This window comes from Sceloporus occidentalis, unplaced genomic scaffold (assembly GCF_023333645.1).
Source record: "Sceloporus occidentalis isolate IW3139 unplaced genomic scaffold, rSceOcc1.0.p SCAF_5, whole genome shotgun sequence".
Lineage (NCBI taxonomy): Eukaryota > Metazoa > Chordata > Lepidosauria > Squamata > Phrynosomatidae > Sceloporus > Sceloporus occidentalis.
The window spans coordinates 34822550-34842227 of NW_028316985.1; the positions used below are offsets into that span (position 1 = coordinate 34822550).

General features: G+C 40.8%; 1 protein-coding gene across 1 annotated transcript; it reads left to right on the top strand.

The window, feature by feature from the left end:
- The first annotated feature begins 7397 nt into the window (after positions 1 to 7397).
- On the top strand, positions 7398 to 17265 carry KDELR3 (KDEL endoplasmic reticulum protein retention receptor 3). The gene is made up of 5 exons (XM_089528184.1): positions 7398 to 7946; positions 12881 to 12981; positions 15305 to 15463; positions 15650 to 15902; positions 16937 to 17265. Exons 1-5 carry the CDS (start codon positions 7856 to 7858, stop codon positions 16975 to 16977), a joined length of 645 nt encoding a protein of 214 aa, XP_089384310.1. The 5' UTR covers positions 7398 to 7855; the 3' UTR covers positions 16978 to 17265.
- The last annotated feature ends 2413 nt before the right edge of the window (positions 17266 to 19678 follow it).

Sequence of the window (19678 nt, forward strand, 5' to 3'; positions counted from 1 at the left end):
TTGTATATTTTAACTGAGTTTAATGATTGTTTAATTCCATTTTGATGTTGAATTTCTATGTGTTTTGACTGTATTGTATCTGTTTTAATTTGTAAACCACCTTGAGTCATAGTTTTGAGCAAAGGCAGGATATAAATAAAGTTATCAAGAATAGCACAGCTGATTTTCATGGACTGAGTGGCTGATGTGACAGCCAATGTTATTGCCTACCATATACTAAAATGAATCAGGGACATTGTTTGGACACTATCACAGCTATAGCTTGTAAAGCACTTTTTAAATTTTAAATTTTTAAAAGTTCTAATGATGTAGCTTTAGCTCAGCATATGGCAAGCAGCAAAGACCGACAGCCATGCTATCAGCTTCCCCCATGACACCACAGGTGAAGTCAGTGTAGACTGACTATATATTCATAGATACAATACTTTTTATATAGGCGTTCCCTCAAACCAGAAAATTATATCAAGGGGTCCTCCAGGGTAAAAAGGTTGAAAAAAGCTGCTTCAAACACTGACAGCTTGATACAGAAAGACAGATCTTTTGTGGTACCGAATTCCTAAGTTATGAAGCACATTAAACTAAGCTTGTAAACTTTCTTTCTTTCTTTCTTTCTTTCCTTCCTTCCTTCCTTCCTTCCTTCCTTCCTTCCTTCCTTCCTTTTCTGTAGTTTTGGACTGCGTCTTACAACAGATTAAATACACTAGATAAATAAATAAATGGAACCAGTTAAAGCATAAACCACTAAACACACACACACACCCCAGCACAACAGTTGGGAAAGCCCAGCACATTGTTTAAATGGCATGGGCTTTTACAATCAACCATAAAATGCCTGTTAAAAGAGAAAAGTCTTTCCTTGTTTGTAAAAAGAAAGCAGGGCGAGTGCCAATCTAACATCTCTGGGAAGTAAGTTCCAGAGTATGGGGACAACCATTGAGAAGGCCTTCTCCTGTGTTCCCAAAAGATGTTATCTCGGAGGATGATGGGACAATCTCAAAGCTCAAGCAGGTTCATAAGGGAGAATGAGTCCTTCAAATAACCTAGACCTGAGACAATTAATTCCTGAAAACCAACACTTTCAATTGTGCCCAGAATAGCATTAATATATGAGAGAGAGATTGAGATGTGAGGTCAAGTCTGTCTCGATTCTTCTTAAGATTTTATGGTGAGCCTATTCAGAATTCAAGGACCCATGTTATACATATTGGTAGCCATCCAACTGGATTGTCTTAAAGTACAGCCAGGCTTCCATATACATGGATTTGTTATCCACAGATTCAAGCAACCACAGCTTGGAAATATTTTAAATATATATAAATTCCAAAAAGCAAACCTTGGTTTTGCCATTTTATATAAGGGTCACCATTTTACTATGCCGTTGTATATAATGGGTCTTGAGCTTCTATGGATTTTGATATCCATGGGTGAGAGGTCATGGAATCAAACCACAGTGAATACCAAGGGCCCATTCTAGTAAAAAGAAGAAGAATGAAAATTAAATTCCCCAGTTTTCTCTGGCTGAAAGAAATGTGATCCCAAGCAATGTTGTTGTAGAGGCATTTCTCAGGGTACCTCCAGATGGGTCAATAGTTTCATGAAATGTGAGAGTATTGTGTTTCTAGAGCTTTGATGGCACAACAAACTACAATCCCCAGAATTCCATAGCATCGAGCCACAGCAGTTAAAGTGGTGTCAAACCAGATTACTACTGCAGTGTGGATGCAGCCTTTGTCACCCCAGTGACAGAGTTTACCATCATGTTGACAGCCCAAGGCATTGGTGGAGTAGGGGACACCATCATGGGGGGAAAAGAGAGAGACAGTAGAAGCATCTCGGGTTATTTTAGGAGGCAGGGAGACACCTGGAGTGAAGATTTTCAGGCTTATTTTGCAGCAAATGAGGAGGTGGGGGAATGAGGAGGTTTATTTTTAATTGTTCCCACTTCATGTGCCAACTTTTCCTTTTTCATTTATTCCAAATTTGGAAACCTCAGCTCCCTTTTTTCAAGTCTGTCCTCACCCACATCCCACTCAGCCATTTTGATTGCTGGCACATGGAGGTCACATTCAAAGCCTTTCCACTGCTCACGCCTTTCGACCCCCCCTTGCTTAAGGGCTTGACCTGATGAAAACATCCCCCAGTAGTTCACAGGTGAAAATCAGGACACATGTAACCTCAGTGTCCACTCCAGATGGGGCAAGTTATTAATGAGGAAAATACAGGCAAGCTAGGAAAGGATGCATTAGTTTGCTTTTGCCTGAGCCTACTGGGAATGGCAAGATTCTTCCCTTCATTTTCTTTTCTCTCTCCTGTTCGGACTTCAGTGGGTATAAACTACTTTTGCACTTTGAACTTAATTTGCAGCAATGGAAGTAAGCTGAGGACAAAGGGGAAAGGTGGAAGGAGAAAAATCTGTGACACTGTAAAAGCTCAGAGAATGTGGGGTGACAGAGGATTGATCAGGATGGTCCCTACCAAATTGGGACATATATGAAAATGGAAGCTTAATTTAGAAGATGTTTGCATTACTTCATCTTACATTGTTTTAATATGTATACATCTTACTTGTTTTTTCAGTTAATGTGTGTTTTAACTGATGTCTTTTAACTGATGTTATTTGTCTGTTAATTGTTGTTTACCACCTCAATCCATGGGGAGAGGCAGGTAAAAATCATCATCATCATCTGGTTCTGAACCTTTATTTTGTGTGAAAACTCAGTAACAATTTTATACACATACAAACACAGCCACAATCGTATTTCTGTCTAACAGAAATTCAGCCAGCTAGTTTTTGCATGGTATGGGCTAGGGCCAGTTGCTGAATACTGTATTTGTTTGTCTTTCAATTCTTTAAGAACCCTCTAAGTCCTACAAAGTACCTAATTTGTATGCACTGCCATCATGGCTTGCTTCTGCACTGAACAAGGAGTATGGGAAAATATGGTTCAGAAGCATATTTCGCAAGGATAAAGAGAGCTACTATAACAATCAATGCAAATGCTTGCATGGGAAATTAATGCTATAGTCCTATAGTTGCTGCTGTCTTTTGTGTCTCCTTTTTGTGTGGATGGGGATGTATGTATACTGATCATTTCCAGTCTGTTACCCACCATTTTGTTTTCCATATTTGTTGACATATGTTGGTTAGCACTAGAATTGATTCTCTGTGTGTGGATTGCAGCAGTTCAATTGGAATATCATCTGTTCATAATCAGTGGCGTTCCTCGGGTTGGCATCACTCAGTGCGGTAACTCATGGTGTCACCCTTCCACTGACCTCCTCCAATTTCACACCATGCAGAATCCTTAGTAATGCTTTTTTGCACTAATGTTACTCGTAGATCATAATTCCCATATACCACTGAATGTAATGCTAATCGTTGTGATATAAACAGCTAGCAAAATTAAAACTATACCTTTAAAGCACAATATCATATGCACAGCTGAAATGCATTTATATATACATAGTGAAGATTTGGCTACAATGTGATGTTTTTAAAGAAAATTTTAAAAGAATAAAAAAATGAAAAAATTTCATTTTTTAAAAAATCAATTTGAAATTGTAATTTTAAAAAATGCTGGGGTCTCTCAGCATTTCTTCTCCTTCACTCCACTCCCACCATCTCTTGAAGAATATTTAAGGGAAGAAGGTGAGTGCCACAGCTTCTTTCTGCCAAAAGGTAGGTACTTGAGGAACAGTGTTGTCACCCCCCTTAGGGTGTCACCTGGTGTGGTCCATACCCCCAAACCCCCTAGTGACACCACTGTTCATAGTGATTTATTTTTTCCAATTTCTCTTATTGCAGCTTCCATCTCACTTTTTAGAATTTGGGGTACATATTCATGTGGATCTTCATTCCATGTTTTTCATTTTTTCATAATTTTTATTTAACTCTTCTGTGTATTTAATCCAACCTCTTTTTATTTCTTCTTAGTCTTGAACTGTATTCTTTTTATTGTCATAGAGCATCCCAGGCTTTGGTTTGAACTTCCCTTTGATTTCCTGGATTTTGTGAAGGAGGTCTCTCGTTCTTCCTTTGTTGTTGTTGTTGTTGTTGTTGTTGTCTTCTATTTTTCTGCATTGATAATTGTCATTTGCCTTTTAAAAAAGACAACAAACCATTTTTATTTTCTTTAGATTGGTCATTTCAAAGCCTGATACATTTTCTGGAGACTGACAAGAAGAGCTTTCTCTCCTATATTTCAGACTGGGCATCATTTTAAAATTTTGTCCAGTTCCCCAATTTATATGTATTTTTTTTGACTGCCCACATGGTTCTATAGCTTTTGAAGGGCTCTGTGTCATCTGATTTTACATTTGTTTGTATGCCTGAAAAACTGTGAGGGGTGGGAGGAAGACTATCTGCAGCGTCTGAGAAGTAGGGAAAAGGTGGATGAGTCTTAAAATAAGGTTTCAGAAGGGCATCTTTGATGTCACAATCAGATAAGCACTACTTGTGTTGCCATGATACCTGTAGCCTAACTCATCTTATGAATTAGTAGGACATCTCCAACTGTCCAGACCAAAGTCATGCTCCTCCAGTTAGAGCTTCTGTAGAACAAAATTTTTCCAGGTCTCTTCTAGAAGGTTATATATATTGGTTTGTTTTAGGAGGTTCTGTTCTAGAAGGTTTTATATATACTGAAGTACAGTTGGCCCTCCATTTTCGTGGGGATCCATTCCAGACCTCCTCCCACGACAACAGAGGCTCACGCATATTCAAACCCAATGGGCTTGAATGGGGCGTGCCCCCATGCGCGCGGCCCAGCCATGTGCACCTGGCATGCATGCATGCCATTGCAAATAGTTGAGGTTGCCCCTCCGCATATATCTCAGATCCGCGAGTTAGGAGGGGCGACTGTAATGGAAAATAAGGCCTGACTCCTACCTTTCAAACAAGTACTGGAGACTGAGTGTCCGATTTTTTGTTTTTATTTTGTTTTTCAGTCATCTTGGGTGGGGGGAAAACTCATCTCTCCTTCTCATCCACCCCATCACTCCAGATCACTTACTACAACCTGTTCTAAAAGAAAACTGGTACAACAGAGAGGAAAGGGAAAAGAGCTGTGGCACGGAGTGGGAGGACAATGTTTTAAGTGTGGGCTGATCATGACTCGCAGCTTCCATTATAGCCACTGCAATTGAGGGCAAATGAGAAACACAACAGAAATGAAACTCTGCACTGAAGAGGCCTCATACTCTATAAGGAAGGGTGAGTTTCAACATTGCAATGTTTCCATCCCTGCCCTTTTTTGATGCAGAGGATATCTATCATGTTGCTGTGTGCCTTGTAGTCCTGACTCCTGGTGACCCTAGTGAACCTATCAAAGGGGTTTTCTTGGCAATATTTGTTCAGAGGAGGTTTGCCATTGCCTTCTCCTGAGGCTGAGAAAGTATGATTTGCCCACAGTCAGCCAATGGGTTTCCATAGCTGAACAAGAATCAAACTCTGGTCTGTCAGTGTCCTAATCCAACATCCAAACCACTGCACCACACTGGCTCTCTATCTTATCTATCATACAGATGCTGTATCATACAGGTCCCTTGATCCTAGTGGTAGAGCAAGGCAGCTCTACCCCACTCCTCCTTCCTTTTGTGAATTTTGTGGTGGTGGTACAGGAACAGTTTGGGGAATAGCAGGTACAATGGAAGGCCACTTAGAGTGAGTACTACCACCTGTTACCCTGTTAGAAGAAAGGATGCAAATATGGACATATATATGTGGATTTCTGTGCCTGCCAGTGAGACGGTGTCAGTGTGGAGTAGTGGTTAAAATGTTAAACTAACCTGGTGACATCCAGGGTTAAATCAGCTCTCAGCCATGAATCTTACTGAACAGACACTATCTCTCAGTTTAATCTATTTCAGGAGAGAAATTAATCTTCTCTGGGTTTTAATTTAAACTTTAAAGATGCTATCCAAGGAACTAAACCCTTGCCTTGCTGACATTGGAACCCAACAGCGGCACCTACCCAAATTAAGGTGCATTATACTTAAAGTCAGTCAGGTTATTTTGACATATGAGCCAGAAAATCCCCTACATGCCTCCCTGACCATGAAAATATACAGAAACAAAAATAAAACAAAAAATAATAACAATTTGCTGCCATTTCATGATATCCCAAATCTGCAGCCTGAGGTGAGCAGCTCACTCTGCATAATGGTACAGACACTGTGAGGAAATAGCTTGCTGGGGCTAAAGAACATTGTATCCCATCATGATTTCCTTGTCTGAAGAATAGGATAAAGTAAAGGCATTAACAATGCACATATGCATAAACATATGTGCACAAATGAGAACATTAAGCCAGAGTGTTAAATCCAGGGTAGATTGACTTAATTTCCACTGAAGTCATTAGTAGTTAAACTGGAAACTAAGTCTAACTGATTTAGTCTTATCTATTTAATGTGTTTGTCATAGCCTTTGGGTAGTACAATTAACTCATAAACTATAAAACTGCCTTAGGCCCAGTACAAATTGGCATAAAGCACTGGCCTGAGGCCGATTTTAGGGCTCGGGAGAGCGGAGCGTCTGCACACTCCCAAGCCTTACCATGCACCGCAGGTGCCATCATTGCTCACCCCTGTCCATATGGGGCATGCAACGATGATGTTGTGCACTGCAGTATCCAAACAGTGCTGTGCCGTGTGGACGCCATCATTGCACATGAGCCGTACCAATGGCGCCTGACACATGATGCAAAAATAACCCAGCGGGAGTGGGTTCTTTTTATGCTTCACGGAGGCTGCAACGTTTGTCTGCTGCGGCCTACATCCGGGACAGAAAGGGGCAGCATTTCGCCACCCCTTTCTGCCCATCTGCATCCCCCCCTTACTGTTGATCTAAGCAAGATATACTGGAGCATCAGTAAAGTGGAGTCAAGTTTTATTAGAGAAAAGTTGGTTTTTGCGTGTGAAAATTTGCCTTTTATTATTCCCTAAATACATACTTTCTTTCCCAAAGTGATGTGAGCCAAGAAAAACACTATGTGACATAAATATATCCTAACAGGAAAAACACTGTAAGGAAAACTCCATCAAAATTAATAAGGGAATCTCCTCAATTCCAGTCCCTTGATTCTCTTTGCACTGCATACTAAATGGATCTGCACAGAATGCGGACAACCTTTGGGACTGGGGAAAACAGCCCCGAAATGGGCAAGATATAAACTATATTATCCAATGGGTCTTTTCCCATTTCCAAACTCCAGAGCCATTTTAATGCATTTTCTCTTGAACTTGGCAAAGGAATATCTGCCTCCTTGCTGTCTTTTCCCCTTTAAGGACATTCTTGGCTGTAACTTGAGAAGAAGGGATTCTGGAGAAAGTTTAACTAGGCCTAGTTACCCCCGCCTCTTCCTCCACCCTCTCTATGCAAGCAGCATCCACGCCACGTCACCTAGTGCTGGTACTGGGAATGCAAAGCTTAGTTTAGATTCCAGTGTTCTTCTAGTAATCTATTAGGAAGATCAGATCACCTTAGTTAGAAAAGGAACTCGCTCAGCAATATTTAACAGAAGAAGTGCACAATATAAGAAGTTGCTCTGATTCAAGCAGAGACCAGCTCTAGTATTACCAAAAGTTTGATCTGGAGGCTCATTGGCAAGCAGTGCTGCAGTTTTCTGATTAACAGAGATTGTATAAGTGCAATTCCACTGAGAGCAAGAGAAAAGGCTATTTCTTAACTATAAGAAAAGAACATCCGATGGAAAGGGGGCAGTGAATAAACTGGTGAAAGAAGAGTAACATCCCGCCTCTGAGAAAGTGTCTATCAAGAACTTCTGTAGGCATCTTCCTTCTCAAGATAATTTAACAATTTTCCTTCAGACTCATTTCAGGACATTCTTGGGATACCATGAATATATTTCGGATCCTGGGGGATGTCTCTCACCTCTTAGCTATGATCATATTGCTAATGAAGATCTGGAGGTCAAAGTCTTGCGCTGGTAAGTTTTTGTTCTTCTACTCTAACTGTACTGCTGGCAAGGTGCTGATGTGACAACCGTGCAGAACGGAAAGAAAAAAGCAGGCAAGCCTATGAAGGAACCTCCCTCCAGAGCACAAAGACTCAGGTTTTGAGTTTACTTTCAGCCTGTTTGGATCACAATTATCTTAGAGTACCGAGAAGCCAGTTGTCTTAACAATTTGCCCTTAGGCTGGCATGACAATAGGATTTTATAATGCTATAATGGATGGCTCATTCCATCTTAGATGGAAGTGTGTCTCCATTATCTTGATGGGACCACACTCCTTATGTGAGCTCCTTTCTTGTGAAACTTGTATTATGTAGGGATGGTCATTTTCACTTGTCCTTTATGCAAATCGCATAGTCATGGATTCCTAAGCCCACCTATTAAAATATCCACATCGTGGTCACTATGATTTCTTTTAAACTGAAATTTGGGGTGGTCTGTGCATTCATCTTACGCCATCTTACATCACAGGCATACCATCTTCTACTTTAAGCTGAGTAGAGATGTCCTCTGTTGAGCAGGTGAGAAAAGTATCTTCATCAGGTATTAAAGGAAATTAGGTGTAAATTTTAGGCTGGCCCTAGACATTTTCCCACTTTGCACAAAGAACAAGATCACAACCCTCCATTCTCTATTTCATGTACAGAAGGCAACTGGGCTGATAACTGAATATTTATTTGACACTGATGATGGGACAGTGACCTCCGCCACACCTAATGATACCTTAGGAACTGCATAGCAGGTTACTCCCTGCCCATAGCATCTGCCATTGGAAGTGACTAACTCATCCTATCTAATGGTAGAGCCAGTCCTGGGTAGAGTACAGAAGGACAACCAAGCAAGTCTAGGTTCTACTAACCCCTGTTTTATTCAGCAGGCATTAAAGCAGACACAGTTTATCTCTACAGCATTTCATAATATTCTCGGTAATCCTGTGTTCTGATACAGAGCTACATGTAAGTTACGCCTACTGAACAGAGTGATGCTTACTTTTGAGGAAACATAGACAGGATTGCACAGTGCGGAAATGAAAATGGGACACAACCAGACAGATATGGGCACTGTGACCAGAAAAAGGAAATACCAAAAGTGCCATTTAGGGAGAGCAGTCATGTATCAGACAATGTATATTTCTGGTTTGTTTGTTTTAAGTACTAAAAAGTAACCTGAATAAAGGCTCTTAACCTTGATCATATTACTTAACAATGTAATTCTGACTATATTCTTGAGCAAACCTCTGAATCTCTCCCTCTGCCTTGCACACCACCAAGACTGCAGTCTGCATGCTAACTTTCATGTTACCCCACCCCCTTTCTGCAGAGGTTCTTCCCTCACCTCCTTTGGAATCAGTATGTAGAGAGATCTTGTAGCACTTTTGAGACAAACTGGAAAAAAGACGTTGGCAACAAGAGCTTTCATAGACTAAAGTCTACTTCCTCAGATGCATATGCATATCTCTCTACATATTGATTCTACAGATTACATGGCTATATCTTTGAATTTTCCTCCTTTGTAATGTCTCCTTCCACTCTTAGAGTAGCTTCCTCCTTGAAAGCCCATCCCATTGCAACTCCCTCATTTGGTGGGTGGAATCACAGATGTGTTTAGGAGTGGTACAGTGATGTGGCACTCACAGCAATACACATATATCACAGTGCTTGATGTCTGTGGGGTTGTATACCCTAGCTGCACCTAGACTGTGGAATGCCCTGCCGGAAGAGATTCGACAGCTGAATACATTGTCCAAATTCAAAACAGCATTAAAGATCAGTCTCTTCCGGCAGGCTTATCGAGATGATTTTTAAACTGTGAATTTTAAATGGTGAATTTTAAATGTGGATTGTTTTAATATGTTTTGTATCTTGCCTTTTTAAATGGTATGCACGTCCTTTTTTAAAATGATGTGTATTTTAATTGATGTATTTCAACTGATGAGGTGAATTAATTGTTGTTGTTCCCTGCCTCAATCCATGGGGAGAGGCAGGCAAGAAATGTTGTTGTTGTTGTTATGAAAATCATCCAGGTAGAATCTGGGTTGAATCTTTGTTTTTTTACATGCATTTTGAATGCATCCAATTAAGTTTTGGGAGGGACTGCCCCCCAAAAAACCCATTAACCCAGTATAACTGATGTCAGATTTGTTTCCAAGGTTTTCTAAAAGATTTGGATACTTGGCTGTGTGAATAACCGACATGAATAGACCTGGGATAAACCCAGATAAAACTCTGCATGCCTTGAATGTTGGCTTATCCTGGGATAGTGATAACTGTGTAAGTTTGGAGTCAGAATAGTTGAAGCAGATCAAACTTCTTTCCCTGTACATAGAATAATTTCTACAGAACCTGTTTCTTCATAAACCATGTTGGGAGTGAAAAACAAGAGATATAGGATTATCCCTGTGAAAGAAAAGTGCAAGACCATATAATACACTGGTAATTAAACTGTGTAACAAAAATAAACACGATTGATGTTTTTGAGGTTTTTTGCCTGAGATGACCTATGACATCTGAATATTTGGACAACAGTTCTTCAATAAGAGACATGCATGGCAATACTGTTTTGCTAACTCAACATACATTTTTATTGGCAAGAAGCAGTTTCATCAAGCAGAGAGTTAGCAGCAATAACAAAATGAGCCCCATCCTTTGCTTTGCTAACTTTCCCACCTGTTTTCTCTCTCTCCTTCCTCCTCCTCCTCAGCTGTTTAATCCTTACTTCTGTACTGGCTACTACAGTGGAGAAAAATTCATAAAAACAAACTATGCAGGTGACCGTGTGGGTTTGTTAAAAGAAAAATGCAAAGAGAGGAGTCTTGCAGTATCTGAAAGAATAACAGATTTCTTTGGGCTTCCAACTGTACAATAAATCTACTATTTTTCAAGGCACAATAAGACTTTCTATTTGCAAGTTGCCACAAACAAGTGTCTTCTTTCTTTCTTGTCAATGTGGCAAATAATCTAATAATTTCAGGAAAAGAGACAAAAAGATTTGTTCAAACTTATAACAGGAGAAATGGAAATTGTGCATACGCATTGAAAACGGCAGATTGATGTCTGGTTGCAAATTGATATCTGGCTTGGTGGGAATGCAGGACATGAATATTTTCTGGCTTTGCTGGAGAATCACACAGACCGTAGAGACTGGAACATTCAACCTGATGCTATAGATGATGTGTATGGAACTATTTTCCAGTGAATACCTTCCCAAGAATGGATGTGTGAGAAGGGTTAACTAGGGACAGTGGGCAGGATTTACTGTTGTTGCCTCTCTGTGGCCAACCCATCCCATTCCATCTCAAACACATTGTCTTTCGTAGACACAAGCATGCAAAAAAAGAAGAGGAAGTGATTCCCAGCATCTGAAGAACTAGATGAAGAACTGAGGGCTGTAAAATTATTGAGATTGTGTAATTCAGTTATGTTATACTAGTGCTTTTTTAGCTCTTAACCTGATTCTACATCCATTTTGAAGTACAGCACATAATCTTCTATCATAGTTTTTTTGTGGATTTTTTGGGCTATGAGGCCATGTTCTAGAAGAGTTTATTCCTGACGTTTCGCCAGCATCTGTGGCTGGCATCTTCAGAGAATACTGGCAAGGAAGAGAGTGGGTATATATACTGTATATACTCCGTGACCCTGGATAGGGAGGAGTGCTTCCCATGTTAATCTGTGTATTGTTCTGTTGTTGATGGCAGAAGGGTGGAAGGAATGCAAAGGGGGAATAGCATTTTCTATCAGCTTGTGATCATGATTCTTGAAAGACTGTCTTCATTACATATACCTATTCTTGCCTTGATCTTCAGAGGCCCTACTCCAGGACCAGAAACAGTCTTTTCTGGATCATGTCCCTCCAGTTGCAGATGTCCTCCTGAGAAAAGGTCACCTTGTGCCTTTCCTATGGTAATTGACACCAAGTAAAAACCTTCACTAAGGGTCTTTACAATTGGTGAGGTTATTGATCTGAATCATTATGTTCCCTGATCTACAAAGTTTATTTCTTTAAAGAAAAACAAAAACAATTTACCTGCCAGGTCTTGTTCAGTATGGACCAGCTAAGAGCCAGTGATGTTTCTCAGGACTACTCTTCTTTTAGTTACTAGCTTCCTCCATGGTCTTCACCCTTCTACAAAGGTTAATTAGGTTCCTGCTCTGTTAACTGCATTTACAGCAGTCTTTATTGTCAAACAATGATTTGCAACAAACACAAAAGATTCTAAAATGTACAGTCGCCCCTCCTTTCTCACGGACTTGAGGTCAGCAGTCTTGAATATTCAGAGGGGAAACCTCCATTATTTTCAATGGGGCATGCCCCCACAGCACATTATCCATGCGCACTTGCGGGCACGCGCTCCATTCAAGCCTGAGGGCCTTGAATATTGGCAAGTCTCCATTTTTACAGGAGGTCTAGAACGGACCCCCCATGAAAACGGAGGGCTGACTGTATACAGCTAAGATGCTAATTTCTGAACATGAATAGACAAACTCTGATGACCAGTAGTGCTTTCCCACTGAGTTACCAGTTAACACCCAGTGCTGGCCTGTGGTTTTCACTCTTCCTTGTCCATCTCTCCCTTTCAAAGAGCATGTTTTCTTTTTTCATACAAGCATCAATATTTTGGTACTGGAAGTATCTTTGTGTGATAGCTTTCTTCACATAATAACCTTGAACCCTTATGCTAGTACTTCCAGTCTACCTTCTGCCTACCAGCATGTGGAACCCGGTGAACACCGAGAGTAGAACAACTGATTCATTCCTGTCTGGCATGCCTTCTTTGCTCGACCGAAGGGTCATTTCAGGTTGTTTCCATGCTACCAGATGATTCATGCTACCCTTTCTGTTGTCTGCCCTGGAATTTGTTGCTTGCAATGTTAGTTATCTGCTTCACTTTATCTTATGGTCTGCAGGTATCTCAGGGAAGAGCCAGATTCTATTTGCACTTGTTTTCACAACCCGTTACCTTGACCTCTTCACAAACTTCATCTCCATCTATAATACTGTCATGAAGGTAAGGAAAGACAAAAGGCTGTGTCCACTTCTTGCATTCCCCATTGAGTAAATCATGTGATAAACAGAAAGCAGCTCAGAAATTGATCTTGGTGGCAAGTATTAAAAGATGTGGCCACTTTTCTGTTGGGAATAGGATGGAAAATTACACTTCTCTAAGGGCCTGCTAGCAAATTGGCCTGCAGTTCTCTCTTCCTTTGCACAAAGCATCTCTATGGTAGGATGCAAAAAGTGAATTATCTGTAAGTCTCTGTAATAGTGTGGATAGATCTATACAACCATGGCCAATCATTCCAGCACATAAATTCAACCTAGATAATGAAGAAATTGAAATAAATATCTTCCATACCTTGGATCAAACACTGATCAGAATGCAGACAGCAGTCAAGAAATCAAATTAGGAATGGGAGGGGCAGCTATGAAAGAATAAAGACAAAATCCTAAGGTGTAAAGATATAAGCTGAATATTAAAGTTAGAATTGTACAAGCCACTGTATTTTCCCTTACCATGTATGGATGTGAGAGATGGACAGTGAAGAAACCAGAAAGAAACAAAATTAATTCATTTGAGATGTGGTGCTGGAGAAGAGTGCCGAGGATACACTGGACAGCCAAAAGGACAAATAATTGGGTCCTTGAACAACTCAAGCCTGAACTCTCCCTGGAAGCCAAGATGACTAAATTGAGGCTGGCCACATCATGAGAAGGCCTGACTCATTAGAAAACACAACAATGCTAGGGAAGGTAGAGGGCAGAAGAAAGAGGAAGACCACATGCCAGTTGGATAGACACAATCAGGTAGGCCACAGGTCTGGGCCTACAGGAACTGAGCACAGAGGATAGGGGGTCTTTTTCATGTCTCATTCATGAATCAAGGTTGACTTGAAAACAACTAACAACAACAACAATACTCTGGATGTCTCTGGGTGTCATGTGCCGCCTTCTGCCACTTCCAGCTCCACTCTTCCTTTTGAAAATGAGGAAGTAGGCCGCTGGGCAACGCTTGGGGTATATGATGACCTTCCCATCTTTGCCAGATATTTGAGTGATGGAATATTTATATTCCAGCTGGCCTGTAAAATGAGTAACCTTTCTTTTTCATGTGGGTGCATGTGGGAGCCCAGGAAGATGGATTAAGCTGATTCCACAATTCAAAGGTTGGGAAAAGGACATTTTGGATTATTACTCCAATAATCCTCAACCGATTGCCCATGTTGGAAACAAGATTCTTAATGTTTTTTTAAAAGGTAACTTTTCCAAGATCTGTTTTAATTCCAGTGGAAAGCACACATCTTGGCCTATTTCTCAACAAACCTCACAATTGAGAGGATTGTTTAACTAATTTGCTGTTCCTTCATCTTCAGTTGATAGTCCAGCAAAAGGGTAGTACTGAACTCATTCCTTGATACCCTTGCAGTATGAAATGACTCTTCTTTTTGCTCGGTAATGCTAAGTAAAATAAAATGACACTAGGGATTTCCACTCTTCTGCCCCTCTAGCTACTCTTTCCACTTGCACTCTTCATCAACTACGTAACAGTTGCAGCAAAGCAATAGTGAAAATGGAATCAGTGGCTGTAAGAGAAAAGGACCACATTTGTACTAATTTTAGAATAAGAGCTTATCCCCACAGCTGCTGCCACTATCTTCATCCAGCTAAGGAGGAAGGATAAGAGTGAAGTACATCTCCCCTTCTCCATCATCTCTTCTCAGAAGGGGATAGCATGGTTCAGTCCTGGTGCTAGACATTATTATGCACTGTTGCCCATGCCCAGTCATGCTTAAAAGAAGTACATCCTCACACGTTGAAACCTACCAATTATTTTCATATTGCCCTTCCTCAAGCATCTTCTTTGGGTCTGAACAAGGCGCTTGCCTTCCCATGGAACATGAACGAAAGTGATTTTAAAGCAGAGACAGTTCAGCAGTTTGGGTTCCATGTAACAATGGGCATTACAAATGGATTCCAGGCCCAGGTCACTTTTCTAGTAGGTCAGTCAAAGGAAAAATGGGATATAGTTGATAAGCTTCATGTGTGTATGTGTATTCAAGTTGCCTGCTAACTTATGGTGGCCCCATGAATTTCATGAATTTTTATCTAAGATACCAAACTAAAATATATTTAAAAGAACCCCAGAAGATAATGAGAACAACTCTGTCTGGACTTTAATCAGCCAAATAGCTACCATCAGTTCCCAAGGTTAGTGAGTTCAACCTGAAAGCATTTCCAGAAGAGAGGATGGCTCTAAAAATTCTAACTTTCCATTCTTGAAGGTTTAGCAATAAGCATTACTTTGGAAGTAACCATTTTATTTTCCTCTGCAGGTTGTTTTCTTAATTTGCGCCTATGCTACTGTTTATATGATCTATGGGAAATTCCGGAAAACCTTTGATAGTGAGAATGATTCCTTTCGTCTTGAATTTCTTTTGGTCCCTGTCACAGGACTCTCATTTTTAGAAAACTACAATTTCACTCCTTTAGAGGTAAGAAAACTATTCATATTATAGAGAAGTGGAGTGGATCACACCATGTCTCCTCATGGCTTAGATGTCTCAAACCAAATGTTTGTCATACACACTGTGTTCCATTTATCAACTGCCCACCCCATCCCCTACCATAGACTACTGACAATTTACATTTACCCAGGACTTACTTTCTTCCCTCCTCAGATCCTTTGGACTTTCTCGATCTACCTGGAATCAGTGGCTATACTTCCACAACTTTTCATGATTAGCAAAACAGGTGAAGCCGAGACAATCACTACACACTATCTTTTCTTCTTGGGCCTCTATCGTGCTCTCTATCTTGCAAACTGGATCTGGCGTTACCACACAGAAAACTTCTATGATCAAATTGCTGTGGTTTCTGGAGTCGTACAAACCATCTTCTACTGTGACTTTTTTTATCTCTACGTCACTAAAGGTAAAGATCACTGACAGCATGATAGGTAGTGTGATGGAGGCACCTTTCACAGCAAGTCATCTGTAACTTTGTCCAATTCTGTGCCCCTCTCCACTAACTTGTGGGCCTTTACGTCTATTTCCTTTAACAACTTGTTAACAGTTAACAAGCCCCTTGTGAACAGCCTCACTTAAAATACAGTGAGCATTAAAGGTTAAATGCATTTTTAAATACGACCCAGGTTATAATGCTCACGTGGTTGAGTGCTGGACAACTCTGGAGACCAGGTTTTGAAATCCTGCTCAGCCATGGAAACCCATGGGTTATTTTGGGTAAGTTCCATTCTCTCATCCTCAGAGGAAGGCAAAGCCCAACAACCTCTGAAGGTATCTTGTAAAGAAAACTCTGTGGCCTTAGGGTTGCCATAAGTTGGAACTGACCTGAAAGCACACAACATAATGTTGATTTCTAAGCAAGAAAAGGAATAGTGCACTTTGCATATTAAAGCAGTACTAAGGAAGCATATTCTTAGGGGTGTATTCCAAGGTGCTCTTCTAACAAGTATTACACCAAAACTTTTTAAAAAGAAACATCCCATCCTTTCGTTTAGACTGAGGCTACAATCTGTCCTTTCAGTGCTTTGGTCTCCTATGCCTACAAGCCCAAACCAGTATGACTAATGATAAGTGATGTGGAGAGCCTTACTCCATCAGCCCACTGCCAATCCTCTATTTACTATGAGCTTCATGATTTCATATTCTAATAAAGACTTTGCTATGCAGATCGCAATCAGTGATTTAATATATGAAAGATAATTTACTGCTTTGACTGATTTCCCACGAAGTACATTCCTTACATAGAATATTATTTTAGAAGAAGTAACATTTTATCCTGAATATGAGTTATCTATAAATGAAAATGCTGTGTAAAAGCACTGCAATTAAAAAGTTGCCATCACCATGAAAAAGGACCAAGGTGTGCACTGACAAAACAGGTGACGTTTCTGTTCCTGTCACAGAACACATACTGAGTTTATTATTATTTTTCCTATCTAGTATTAAAAGGAAAGAAGCTGAGTCTCCCAGTGCCTATCTGAAGATGTGCAGACAAGCCAAGCTCCCAAAGACCCCACTCCCAGACTGCAGGGTGTTTTCTGCTCTTCTGCCATACAGCTCCTCAGCTCAGCATTCAGAAAACCTACCTGTTTCTCTATACACTGTGATTAGCAAACTTCAGACTGTGCTTGAGAGACTGAAGTGTGGATAGTAACACTTCTGGCTTAAATTTCTTAACTATTCAGTGTTGAGCAAGACTTGAGCAATATTTGCATCTTTTGTATTGGAATATTCTTTTGGTAACTGAATCCTGCTTGTAACAAATAAAATAGTGCAAACCTTTTTAACTTCTTCAATACTGATGCAGCAGCAATAATTCCAAGGGTGAAATTTCATTGTCTTGTGCATGAGTCAGCCTAATAATTTACTTAGTTGTGCATGAAATTTTATTTATTTATTTGGGCTAAAACAGAACTGAAGGCTCAGAAAAACACATCTGCCACAGCTGGATCACTTGAGTAAGGAAACTAGGGCTCAGAATTGTATGGTCCGCCAGACGTTGAATTACAATTTCTAGAAGCTGTAGCCCACAGTCAATATTAAAGAATTCTGGGCGCTGTACTTCAATAACAGCTGGAGAACCACACAGTTTCCAATCCTGATCTGAAGTAAAACGTTCTTGGTTTTCAGAATTTTAAAATGGTGGTTCTCAGCCTTTGGGCTTCCACTTGTCTTGGACTTCAACCCCTGGAATGTCACACTGGTTACTTACAGCAAAGGTGTATTCTGGCTTGCTGAGAAGTTTCTCCTATCACTGCCCAGAGACAGGCAGGAAGTCACAGTCTCACGATACCTAAATAAAAAATTGAACTGACTTGCCAACCTGGCCATCTTAGCTTTCACTTCCCAGCCAAGCTTGCAGACACCCCACTAAAGTAATCAGTAAACAGAAAAAAGGATGAATAAGTCCCACAGACCATTGTAACCTGGAGGAAAAGGTCGTCACCAAGGGAGGGGTGGAGTCCTCATCTCAACAATTCAGAACGCACCTTCACGGTAGGTAACCAATGTGGCTTCCTCTGGGTTCGTGAAAAGGAATCCAGACATCTTAGGATTTAGTCAAGTCTTCCAAATTGCGAAGGGAGGGAAACAACCTTGTGTGTATGTGAGTGACCGTCTCTTTAATTACCCCGTAATACTCTCCTGCCAAACATGGCATTCACTGACCTGCATTTGTCAATCTTGAGGTGGCAGATGGAAGTGGGAGGCATACTCTAGGCGGCCACCTTGCAGATGCCACTGATGGGCGCATTCATGCAAAAAACTGCAGAGGTGGCTACCATTCTGTTGAGTGAGCAGTAACATTCATAAGCTGAGGAATTTTGGCATGACATAAGAATACATGCTTTGATCCAAGTTGCTATCATGGATTGAGACATCTTGCATCAGAACTGAGAATCATAGCACTGGATTAAAGAAACAAACTAAGAATCACAGCACTAGTTCTGAATGAGCTAGTTCTGCAGATATAGATCTTCAATGCTCTTTGCCATAGTTCTTCTTGTGGGTGCAATGGCAGGTAACAGAAAAGAGAATCTGCTTTAGAAGCATGAAAAGATGACAAAACCTTTGCTAGAAAGGAAGTCTGGCTGTAGAGAGAAAACATTTTCTGAACAAGAGCAAAGGCACCCTAACTGACAGGGCCACTAGCTCAATGTGGCACAGTAGCCACTAAAAAGGTTATGTGGAGCAAAAAAACACACACAAAGAAACTGTTTTGAGAGGCTCAGAAGGTGTCTGTCAGTTGCTTCAGGACTAGAAGTGGTGAATCACAAAAGAAATAAGAGTTGCTCCCCTAAAGAACCTCCTAAGTAAAAGACATGAAGAGTGTAGTCCCAGAGGCTCTAGACAAGACAGATAAGGCTACAACTTGTCTTTTCTGAGTTTTTGGACTAAGACCGAAGTCAAGTCCCCTCTGCAGAAAAGGAGATGCAAGTAAGGCTGAGTTGTATAGAATCATAGAGTTGGAAAAGACCACCAGGGCCATCCAGTCCAACCCCCTGCCATGCAGCAACTCACAATCAAAGCATCCCCGACAGATGGCCATTCAGGCTCTGTTTAAAGACTTCTAGGAAAGGAGACTCCACCACTCTCCGAGGGATAGAATCATAGAGTTGGAAGAGACCGCAAGGGCCATCCAGTCCAACCCCCTGCCATGCAGGAAATCACAATCAAAGCATCCCCGACAGATGGCCATCCAGCCTGTGCTTGAAGACCTCCAAAGAAGGAGACTCCACTACACTCCAGGGGAGTGTGTTCCACTGTCGAACAGCCCTTACTGTCAGGAAGTTCCTCCTAATGTTGAGGTGGAATCTCTTTTCCTGTAGCTTGCATTCATTGTTCTGGGTTGTTCTCTGGGGCAGAAGAAAACAAGCTTGCTCCCTCAATATGACATCCTTTCAAATATTTAAACAGGGCTATCATATCACCTCTTAACCTTCTCTTCTGTAAACATCCCCAGCTCCCTAAGTCGTTCCTCATAGGGCATGGTTTCCAGACCCTTCACCATTTTAGTCACCCTCCTCTGGACACGCTCTGGAGCTGGGCATTTGATTTGCACCACCAAATAAATGCTTTCCAAGTGGCTTCATAAATCCTAGTGGTTGGCTTTCTATGTAATGACAAAACCATTGAAATTACTGAATCAGAATAATCAAATTTCTTTAACACTCACTGTTCAGC